Here is a 12,550-nt window from a genome sequence, read left to right as displayed (position 1 = left end):
TTTTTTTTTTTTTTTTTTTTTTTTTTTTTGGTTTTTTGAGACAGGGTTTCTCTGTGTAACTTTGGAGCCTGTTCTGGAACTTGCTCTGTAGACCAGGCTGGCCTTGAACTCACATAGACCCACCTGTCTCTGCCTCCAGTGCTGGAATTAAAAGCATGCACCACCACCCCTTGGCTTTTTTTTTGTTTATCTATTTTTAGCTCTTCAAAACCAATATAATGATATACAGTAATTAAAAAATATTTAATACAGCATCTTCATTTACATTAATTTCCTATAGCAACTAAAATCATTTTTCTTTCAGTGTTCCTAGGGGTTAAAAAAAAAACCTAAAATACACTAACTCAGGTAGAGGATAAGAACAATGTGACCTAGACTTTTTCTTAGGACTTCCCTTTCAAACATACAGTGAAGGAGCACAGACCACCTGTGAGCCACACTTTCAGCAGCTAACAATACAGAAGCCTTTCTTAGCTTGAGATCCACACAAACATTCAAGCCAGATTTTACTCAGACTGCGGTTTATTGACCCTGTACTAGAGAAGGAGCTTCATTCATCTGAGAGGCCTTTCGGGAAACTTCAGAAAATGGGGGTCATAATTCTAAAATAGTTAACTTCAGAGCTAAGAACAAATCCCAATAGGAATCTGGTAGAGGAATGGAAACACTGTATTGCCTGAGCTTCAGAAAGTCAGCAACTGTGAAAGCAGTAAGAGAATCAGCTATTACATGGGTAACAGGAAGGACTCACAGGACACTGAGACTAAAACTGGACAGACTGACACACGTTTGTAATCCCAGCATGTAAGTAGTGAAAGCAGGGAGATGGGTCAGTCTCAGCGACAGAGAGAGTTCCAGACTAACCTCACTACTACATGGGACACTGCTCTTGGGGGAAACTCAAAACAAAACAAACTAGATAAAAGGTCAACAAGGAGAAAAATAAGATAGAGGCCTTAATAATGGGGCAACCATTGGAGAAGTAACAAATAAGACATATATATGAAATTTTGTAAGATTTGATAAAGATATCAAAATATGTGAATTTGAAAAATATAAATGTGTATTTTATATAAAAGCAAATATAAGTAGAATAGGTAGTATCACAAAAACAAAGCACAAAATCTAGGAACAAAATTAAGCAAATTTGCCAGGCATGTGGTTGTATACCTTTAATCTCAGCTATCAGGAGGCAGGTGGGTCTCTGATTTTAGGTCAGAGTGGTTTCCATAGTAAGTTCCAGGTCAACCAAGAATATACAGTGAGACCATGTCTCAAAAAATAAAGTCAAGAATAACATTTTTTAAAGTCAATAAAATAAATGGCAGCATAAATCAAATTTAAAAGACAGAAAAGTCTGCCAGCCTGGTCTACAGAGCAAGTTCCAGGGCAGTCAGGGCTACACAGAGAAAACAAAAAACAAACAAACAAAAAACCCAGATGAAAAATCTTTAGCCATCCATTATGATCCAGAATTCTTACAGTGAGAAATGAAAACTTAGATCTATACAAAGACTTGTACTTGAACATAAAAAAGTAAGTGATATATAATAATAGCAAAGCAGCTCTTTTCCAAAGCCAAAAGCAGGAGCTAGTGAAATGGCTCAACAGTTAAGAGCACTTGGCTGGTCCTGCAGGAGTGGTGTTCAATTCCCAGCATCCACATGGCAGCTCACACCCATCAATGACTTCAGTTCTAACATCCTCTACTGGCCCCAGAAACACCAGACATGCATATAATCCATGTACATACATATACATGCAGTGAAAACACTCATACACATGAAATAAAAAATACATTTTTTAAAAAATATCTGGAAACATTCCAAATGCCCACCAACTAAGTGATTGAATAAATGAACCAGCACATGAATACAACAGCACACTACTAACTGCTGGCCCAGGACTTCAAAGGCAGATGTACATAAAAAAGCCAGAATTGAAGATTAATATGTAAGATAATAAAATAATAAAATTAATATGAAAGATAATAAAAGACTTTTGAAAAGGCTTAAATATAGGGAAAGAAAACAGATCCATAGATGCCAGAAGCTAGGGCACCACACAACTTTTTCTATGGATGTTTCTAGTTTAATACTAGTAACTATTACTAATATAATCACACACATGTATACATTCACTAAATTTAACAAAACAGGACACTTAAAAGAGTAGACGTTAGTGTATATAATTTACACATCAATAAGCCTAACTAAATACTTGAAAAAAGTTAAGGCATAGTGATACATGCTTTTAATCCCAGCACTTGGGAAACAGAGGGAGGCAGACCTCTCTGAGTTCAAGACCAGTTTGGTCTACATAGTGAGTTCCACACCATCCAAGGCTAGTGAGACTCAGTCTCAAAAATAAAATAATTAAAAACTTAAAATACAAACATATTCAGAGAAAAGGCAAGAGAAAAATGAAAAAGGATAGAAACAAATAATACATAAAAGAAACAAGGGATAGGGTAGTAGCTCAAATGCCCAAGTACTGATATAATATCTAAGAAGCACGGGGTTCAAACCCCATAACCAACAAAACAAAACAAAGCAATGACAACAATAAAAACCCTGTACAATTAAACTATAAAAAAGTTAATAAAAAGGCAAATTAGAACAATGAAACTATTTAATGATTGATAATTTGGAGACAGTTATAAGAATATCTCTGCATCTCTTCTGTTGTTGAGACCTTGAGTTTTTAATCATGCCTCAACCTCCTTGGTACTGGAATTACGAGTAGGCGTCACGGTGCTCAGCTCTCATACCCTTCTTGTTTTTATTTCTTTTCAGAGTTATTATTTCATGTGTGGGAGTATTTTTTGCCTACGTGCAATTTTGTGTGCCTGTGAAGGTCAGAAGATGGCAGCAGATCCCCTGGGACTGGAGTTACAGATGGTTGTGGGCTACCGGTGCTGAAAAATAAACTTGGGTCCTCTGTAAGAGCAGCCAGTGAGTGCTCTTAAACACTAAACAAGCTCTAGCCTTGACCCGTGTCCTTTTAATGAGTGTTTAAAATTGGCACAGCAACACAAGAAAAAGACCTGACCTGAATCTACCAAAATTGTGTTAAAACAATCTGAGTTTATTAATAGATACACAGATAATCAAAATGTGCTATATAGTAGACTATTATTCAAACTTAAAAATGTAGGAAATTTTGGTATATACTACATTTAAACCTTGAGAGCTTTATGTTAAATCAAGCCAGTCACAAAAGACATACGTTGCATGATTTCATTAATATGAGGCACTTACAAAAGTCACATTCACAGAGACAGAATGTAGGCTAATGGTTACCAGGGGGAAAGCAAGGAATGGAAAGCCATTGTTTAATGTGTTTGTGTTTTACAAAGTGAAATTAATTATGGAGATGAATGCAATAGGAATACAGTATGAGTTTAAAATACTTAATGATACCAAGCTGCACACACACACTTAAAAATGGTTCAGATAGTAAATTTTATAAGCATTTTATAATAACAAAATTGAGGAACAAATTTTTCAAAATTAAAAGCACAGATCCTTCTATCTCAAACAATCTACCTTACTGTACCAAGTCTCAAGTGTGTTTTAATATATCTAATATTAATTTAATATATATACTTTTTCATATAAAAATAAAAGCTTTGGCTGATGGCACAGCTCACAAAGCAAAGATGAGGCAAGCCAGCCTGATGGCCTGAGCTTGATCTCTAGAACCCAAACAGTGGGAGAGCAGAACTGATTCCTACACGTCAACCCCCGATCTCCACATGTATGCACATGAATACACACACACAAGTAAACAAGTAAGAAAAATGTAAAAGTGGCATGAAACAGAGTGAGGTGGCTCACACCTGTAACTCTAGCACCTGGGAAGCAGAAGCAGGAGAACTGACATGAGTTCAAGATTGGGCTGAGCACACAGACAACTCCAGATTGTGCTGGGCTACAGTGTAAAAACTCTGTCTTAAAAAAGGGGGAGGGCCAGGCGGTGGTGCACACCTTTAATCCCAGCACTTGGGAGGCAGAGGCAGGTGGATCTCTGAGTCTGAGGCCAGCCTGGTGTACAGAGCTCCAGGACAGCTAGGGTTGCTATACAGAGAAACCCTGTCTCAAAAAGCAAGCAAACACAATAAACAAACAAACAAACCAGGGGAGGGAGGCTGAACTACATGCCAAGGCCCTGGGTTCTACTCTCAGCATCATATGATGTTTGTCTAAAGCAGTGGTTCTCAATCTCCCTAATGCTGAGCCCTTTAATATGCTTCCTAATGTTATGGTGACTTCCAATCATGAAATTATTTTTGTTGCTACTTAATAATTGTAATTTTGCTACTGTGATGAATCAAAATGGAAATATCTGTGTTTTCTGACGGCCTTCGGTAACCCTCAAAAGGGGTTGCAACCCACAGGTTGAGAACTGCTGGTCTAAAGCAACATAGTATTGAACATGAAAAGTATATAAAGAACAGAGGACCAAGAAAAACCTTCAGTGCCAAAAGAGTCCAAGACAGTATTTGAGAACAACAAAGAAACAAAATTTGAGCCACATTTAACAGCATATTTTCTGCTACTCACTTTACTATTGTCCCTTCAGAGGTGACCAATTATTTGATTTGATATGTAAGTTAATTCTAAGAGTCAAAGATCAGCATAACACAACTTGATCAAATAGAATGAAAGTTGTGGCCACATTCACCTTTTTTTTGATTGTTTTTGTTTGTTTGTTTCTTAAAACAGCGTTTTTCTGTAGCTCTGGAGTCTGTCCAGGAAGTCACTCTGTAGACCAGACTGGCCTTGAACTTACAGAGATCTGCCTGCCTCGTGCTCCCAAGTGCTGGGATTAATGACAGGTGCCACCACTGTCCAGCTCCACATTCACTTGAGTCTTCTGGCATCTAGAAGCTGATACCAAGAATCAGGCCCGCTTGAGTTGATAGTCTTTTACTGAACACATCCCAAAGCCAATTAGAACATACCCAGAGATGAAAACAAAACCACCCGCAATCTCCTTTTCTCCGTCACTTTCCTATTCATATCTCTTGTCTGATCTGAGTGTCCTGTATTCCCCCACTTGGCTATATACCTTCTGTGGATGCAGGTCAGACCTTGTATAGTTCTTACCTTCTATGTCTCTCATAGTGTTAGGACATAGAAACTTTTAATAACATTTCTTAAAAATGAATTCGGCTGTTAAGATCAAAAGAACTAAACAAGCAAAGCTGGGAGCTAAGATTTAATTACAAAAATAGCTATTAGTGTCAGGTATGGTAGCATACACCTCTAATCCTGGCCCTTAAGAGGCAGAGACTAGTAGATCTCTGAGTTCAAGACCAGCCTGGGCTACACACCTGTCTATAAAACAAAAACAAAGACAAAACATCTATTAGGGTGCATTTTAGAATCAGCAGACTTTATATATTCTAGAATTCTGTTCTGCATGATGCATATATATTTGCATTTTGTCTTCAAATCTGAGAGGATGAAACAGGACGATTACTGCCAGCTCAAGGCCAACCTGTAGGAAATAGTAAGTTGAAGGACTGTCTGTGCTAAAAGTGAGTTCTAGGCTAGCCAGGGCTACAGAATAACAGCCTGTCTCGGAAATACGCAAAACATACACACAAATACTATAGCATTAGAAAATTACTAGAGCTGGGAATATAGCTCAGTGGTAGAGCACTTGCCTAGCACATATGAAATCTAAATTCAATTCTCGCTACTTTCACCTCAAAAAACCTATTTATTAGGTTGGACTATAGCTTCACGAGAGAGCTCTTGCCTGACGTGTGTACAAAGCACGCTGGATTCAATCTCTGGCACTGCCAAGATCGACAAATAAGGACTGGGAATCTAGCTCTGTGATAAAGTGCTTGCCTATCTTGTGTAAGGCTCTAAGTTAAACACAAAGACTCAAACTCAAACAAAATCACATATTTACCTAGGCAATATACTGAAAATTATGTGGGAAAACTTTGAATAGTACAGAAGAATATAAATAAAAATTACAGTTGCCTTTTTGCCCCACCATCTGGAGATGGAGTCTGCTTTTGCCCTTACATACACCTTCACAGTTCTTCCCAATGTTTGTTTTTGGGGTTCTTGTTCTGTTCTGTTCTGTTTGCAAGACAGGGTTTCTCTGTGTGGTCCTGGCTGTCCTGGAACTCGCTCTGTAGACCAGGTTGGCCTCGAACTCACAGAGATCTACCTACCTCTGCCTCCCGAATGCTGGGATTAAAGGCATGCACCACTTTCACAGGCTATATTTCTTTCTTTTATTAGGGATTTCTTGCCAAAAGAATCTACACAAGGTACAGATAATATACAAAGTTTAACAATGAAATTAACACTGCTAACTTTGAGTCCAGACTGAGGGAATTTCAATACCATCAAAGTTCTCTGTGTGATCAACTATAAAAAATGGTCCATTTTCCATGAACTCCTTTGAAGAGTAATTTCTTTTTTATGCTTTTTTTTTTTTTTTTGAGACAGGATTTCTTTGTATAGCTTTTGAGCCTGTCCTAGAACTTGCTCTGTAGACCAGGCAGGCCTCAAACTCACAGAGATCCACCTGCCTCTGACTCCCAAGTGCTGGGATTAAAGGTATGTGCCACCCCCACCCCCCGGCTGAAGAGTAATTTCTTTAAGCTTGTGGACATAATATTTTTGAATTTGTTTTTCAAAAGCCTGTCTTTCTATGTAGTCCAGGCTGGCCTAGAAGTTTTAATAAAGATAAGGATAATGTATCTTCAAAATGTTATTTACATTTTACACAGTACTTGAGGCATGATATATATATAAATGTATATTATGTGTATATTTTATATGTAAATTAAAGAGAAATATCAATTATCATGTCTGTTTGATCCCAGAATATAGAACCACACTACTATTTGAGAAATACATTTTTGCTCCAATAACAAGATTGTCTAATAATTCAACAGAAAAGGCAAAACCTCAGACTCTAATAATTAATTAGGGGAGCACAACAAGAACCAAACTGCGAGGCTGCTGTGCTGCCTGCTATACTCCGGAGGTCCTGAGAATCACTAACTTTAAAACAATTCACAGGGCCAATCATCTGAGGATGTGGGAACCTGGAACTCACACATAAGGCTTAAGACTCTGTAACTGATACAATCTCTTCATACATTATCCAGGTATGGCTAAAGATCCATATGCCCTATAACAACAATTCTTTTCTACATATACAACCTAGAGAAATCCTCTATATGTACCAAACATGTTCACAGCAGAATTAACAGTACCAAGGTGGAACAATCCACATATCCACATGCAGCATAGTGTGTAAAGACACTATAGTTTATCAAGACCAACAAACTACAGCTACATATATAAGGTAACAAGAACTATGTACCATATGAATCCATCTATATAAAGTTCAAAATAGATAAAACTTTCCACTATGATTTATGATTTATGATTGGAATGAGAAAAAGTCAAAGACACCACTACCATCGAGCAGAGTGAAAAGTATTCTCAGGAAGGCTAAAGTGACTGAGGTCCAGAAGGGACAAAGGCAGAGCTCCCTAAACCTGCCTTGTCCCAGTCCTTGACTTGGCAGTAGTTACATAGGTTTGGGGCTTTATTTGTTTATTTATTTGCTTACTTATTTTTAAGGTTTATTTTTATTTAATTTAACTTATTCATTTATTTTTGGGTTTTGGGGACAGGGTTTCTCTGTGTAAACCAGGCTGTCCTGGAACTCACAGATATCTGCCTGCCTCTGCCTCCTGTGTTGGAATCAAAGGCGTGTGCTACCACTGCCTGGCAGTTTTTATTTACTCTTTAAGTGATTTAGATGCTTTATCCTGTCTCGTTAATGTCACAACAAATGTTGTAAGGAGAGATTTCTTGAGATAGCATGGGATTTAACTATACATCAGTGCCATTTATCAGGAAATGAGACATTGCTTAAAAATTTGGACTAGAGCCCAGCGGTGGTGGTGGTGCACGCCTTTAATCCCAGCACTCGGGAGGCAGAGGCAGGCGGATCTCTGTGAGTTCGAGGCCAGCCTGTTCCAGGCTAGTTCCAGGACAGGCTCCAAGACCACAGAGAAACCCTGTATCGAAAAAAAAAAACCCAAAAAACAAAAAATTTGGACTAGTCATCAGATTCCTTCCTATATAATTTTATGATTTTTTTCATACCTTGTAACGATGGTTTTTATGAACACTACTCTGGAAGCAGTCCATACAGAGAACACATGTTGGATCAATTGCACAGTCCCTGAAAAAGATAAAGAATTAGATTCTGAAAACCAATGTGCACTGATACTTAAGGTATTAGTAAATGAGTGAGCTTCGTATGTGTTGACAAAATGAACACAAAAATGCCCCAAAACCTCAGTTCTAAGAACACTTTGACCCAGCACTCAGGAGACAGAGGCAGACAGATCTCTGTGAGTTCAAGGCTGGCCTGGTCTACCAAGTAAGTTCCAGGGCAGACAGGGCTACAAAGAGAAACCCTGTCTTGAAAAATAAAACAAAAGAACACTTTGAAACACAGACAACACTGTTGTCATAGTTTCAGTCTCATTTCTAAAACATTCAAGAGCACAGTATGTTTAGTTTATAATTTTTAGTGTTACCTCGCTTCGAACTGTTAATTATTTGAAAAATTATATGAAAATTGCATAGAAAACTGTTTTTCTTCATTATCTGCCATGAAGAAAATTAACACATTTTATAAACACTGTGCACTATATCTGAGGTTTCAATACAGACGAAATTTATTAGAATATAAGCATTACAGCGAGAGGATCTTTCTTTTCTATAGTGATGGATCCCAAACACCTAGAACAGCACCTGGCACATAAGAAGCAACCTCTGCATCAACAAAAATCTCTCCTCACTTTTTTCTTACAAATGTTTACAGTACACGATTCTATTTCATATTTTCAGAGAAACATAAGTTACTACAAGGTACAGAATTCAAGTTTTTAAAAATAAATTTTAGAGTTGGGTGTTGTGGCACACATCTGCACTCTCTGCACTCTGGAGGCCAAGGCAGGAGAACTGAAAGACAGCCTGAGCTACAAAGTGAGGTTAAGGTTAGTTTGGGCTACATACATACCTGTCCCAAAAATACATACACAAAAGGAATTTTAGGACCAAAGGAAGGAGCAAAGCAGAGGGAAAAGGGTGAATTTTAAACAGATGATAGGACATAAAGGTTGCCAAAATTCTTAAAATTCTCTGTAAAAATATATATTCTAATCTGTTTAGAGTAGTTTCCAATTTAAATTTTGAGAATTCCATATGAACAATGTGTTTCACATAATCTCTATGCCTCCCTCTTTGTTCTGTGTTCTCTTCTACTTCCTCTCAAACTCACGACCTCTTCATTACACACACACATACACATCCATTTAGTGTTGCTCATGTGTAGATGTGTTTGGGGCTGCCCACTGTGACTGGAGCACCTACAAGGGAGCTTGTCCCTGGAGAAAACAGACTTTCGCTCTCTCAGCAGTCACTGGCTGCCAGCAGCACTTGGTCTAAGGTAAGACCTTGTGAAATCTTCCTGTCCATGCTGGCATGTCAACTGGTGCTATCATGAAGCAGATCTTATTTAGGACACTGGAATGCTGAGCTTTCATGGGTGCAGCTTCCCTGTCATGTTTAGAAAGACACTATCTAGTATCAGGTGCCCTGGTCTTCTGACTCTTAAAATCCCCTCACCTCCACCCCCGCCTTTTCTAGACTGTTCTATAGGCATAAGGGTTGTATTGCAGATGTATTGGGCTGTGTACCCCACAGTTACTTATTTATTTTGACAACTTGTAAATCTCTATAATAATCTCCCTTGGCACTACTAACACTTTTGAATTAATTAGTAATGTCTTTTCTTGGGGTAGAGGGAACTATCCTAGACATTGTGGCCTGTTTAACTGCAACCATGGTTTCTACACACTAACCTGTCACAATGTTTCCAAGAAATTTTGGCAAGATAATGGCTACAAATGTTTATATGATGTAGTTGAAACTGTGCTTTGGTTTAAAATTTCTAAGAGAAAAACTAAATTGTTATACAATATAGAAAATATAATACAAATGCAAGAGCTTAACTATTTTTTTTTTCTAAGAAAGTAACAAAATAAAGAAAAAACTGTTTTTGTAAACTTAACTAAGGGCTGAAGTGATGGCTCAGTGATTAAAAGCACTGGTTGCTCTTCTAAGAGGACCTGGATTCGATTCTCAGCACCTATAAGGCAGTTCACAACTGCCTGTAACTCCAGTTCCAGAGGGCCCCTTGTCTGAATTCTGTGGTACCAGGCACAGACACGCATTGATAAAATAAAAACATTGTAGGACACACAAAACTATTAACTATACATACTCAGTGAAGTCTAAAATGACAATCAAGCATAAACCACGAAACTCTGCTGATAAAGTCTAAAAAGGCATAGTTATAACCTAAATGACCGCAAGTAAACAAAGAAGAAAAACAAAAAGTGGTGCTAACATCTAAAGTCAAAAATTTCCACTGGGCATGGAGGTGCACACCTTTTAAGTCCCAAGTAGATCTCTGACTTTGAGGCCATCCTGATCTATATCAGGAGTTCTTGGCCAGATAAGGCTACATAATATGTTTCTGTCTCAATAAATAAATAAAAATTAAAAGTATAAAAAAATCAAAAATTTCAAGCAGGAATGTAGAGTAAGAAATTTCTCTAATATACAATGATATTTAAGACAATTCCTTTACCCAAAACAAAAGGCCTACACCTGCCAGATAACTGACCTCTTACACTAACCTATATTCCAGCTGTTCCCACACAATCCTTGACCTACAAGTTCTAAAAAACAAAACTTCTGGAAGGTTTTGTTACTTTGTGGGTTTGAACCAAATTTCAGTTAGCGGTGAAAAGCAAAACAAAGCAAGCAAACAAATGTACACAAGCATAAGTTTTAACACATGTACAAAACCTGGATATTGGGCCTGTAATTTCATAGTGAGGTCTAGGCCAGCAAAGGCAACAGAATAAAACTCTATCTAAAAGATAATTAAGTGTATACATACACACACATATATGTATGTATGTATGTATGTATGTGTATGTGTATGTGTTTGGCATGACATGTGACCACAGGCTCTATGTTACTCATGAGTATATCTTTATGAATACTCATAATCTCTTACAAAAATCTTACTGTTTGATTACAAGGTCTTAAGATGTTGTTGAAGAAGTAGTCAGAATTCTGAAATATACCTTATATCAAAAGTTTCAGATAAAGTATGCTGACTACATTACATGTACACAATGCAAAAAGAAATCACAGATTGTGCCAGGCGGTGGTGGCACACACTTTTAATCCCAGCACTTGGGAGGCAGAGACAGGCAAATATCTGTGAATTCGAGGCCAACCTGGCCTACAAGAACTAGTTCCAGGACAGGCTCCAAAGCTACAGAGAAACCCTGTGTCAAAAAACTAAAAAAAGAAAAAAAAAAGATAAAGATAAAAGAAAGAAATCATGTATTAAAAAGCAAGCTCTATGAGCAAAAGTGGATTTAAAGCTTAAGGTAAAAGGAACTTAAGAGTAAATATACTATAGACAAATCAGGGAAAAGACATTGTGAGGCATGATGCGAACTATAACCCATAAATTATAACCAATCCTATACCGTCTGAGGCTTACCTACAAGAATATGTTGTTTCTCCACTTTTGAAAACCTTCCCACACAACTGAAATGCTCCACTGTGTTTTAATTTCTCTAAGCAAATATCCGGATCCTCTCCAAATAAGTACCATTCCAATGGAGTGAATATTGATGTCTGTACATTCTCTTCCTGCTTTTCCAAATCTGGGTCCATCTCAGCAAAATAAATTGCTGGCACTAATTGTGCCAAATGGTGTAAGAAAGAAGTATAAAAATCAACTTGTTGATCCCACCACTGAAAAGAAGAAAAGATGACAATTAGACTTTCTTTTACTTTTACAAGTCCTTTTCTATATTATTCTTTGAGACATACACAACGATACTGTCATATTCACGACCACCCTCCCCATCTGCACCCCTGCTTCCCCATCCCCTCCTAACTCTGTGCCCTTTTCCTTTATGTACGAATCTCTAACCCATTAAATCCAATTTGTGCTGTCCATACACTGCAGCATGGCAGTTCCACGACAGGCTCCATACGAGAAACCCTGTCTCAAAAAACAAACAAACAAACAAAAAACCAAAACAAACAAATAAAACATACCATTGTATGTATATGTGTGTATATGTGTATGTATATAATATATATACATAAAATACTGCCTAGTAGAAAAGGCAAATTTTGATTAATACAATCTTATGTTTACAAAAACAAATTCTAATTACATAAACTTTAAATTTTTCTACAGATGTTGCTGGGAGTCTAACTATGTGGTTATAATTTGTGTAACATATACAAGGCACTGGGTTTGATCTGCACCACAAAAAAATAGGTGTCCCAACTCCTGGAGCTCAACGCTTATTCTGCTAAAGCAAATGTAAGTAGACAGGTCTTTTAACTTTACTCTTCTTGATTTGTGTGATTTCACATTAAAC

General features: G+C 37.4%; 1 protein-coding gene across 2 annotated transcripts in view; it reads right to left on the bottom strand.

The window, feature by feature from the left end:
• Ubr1 (ubiquitin protein ligase E3 component n-recognin 1) overlaps window positions 1–12,550 on the bottom strand; it is a 122,416-nt gene that overhangs the window by 99,925 nt on the left and 9,941 nt on the right. For both annotated transcript variants that reach the window (XM_050133464.1, XM_050133468.1), the window contains exons 2-3: window positions 11,653–11,909; window positions 8,160–8,238 (exon numbers count right to left, since the gene is read on the bottom strand). In XM_050133464.1, the coding sequence (XP_049989421.1) occupies window positions 8,160–8,238; window positions 11,653–11,909 (336 nt within the window). The remainder of the gene's footprint in view (window positions 1–8,159; window positions 8,239–11,652; window positions 11,910–12,550) is intronic.

This window comes from Alexandromys fortis, unplaced genomic scaffold (genome assembly GCF_014885135.2).
Source record: "Alexandromys fortis isolate MF-2015 unplaced genomic scaffold, M_Fortis_MF-2015_v1.1 scaffold_6, whole genome shotgun sequence".
NCBI classification, from domain to species: domain Eukaryota; kingdom Metazoa; phylum Chordata; class Mammalia; order Rodentia; family Cricetidae; genus Alexandromys; species Alexandromys fortis.
Note: the sequence above shows the minus strand (reverse complement) of the source record. Positions and strands in the feature narration are given on the sequence as shown.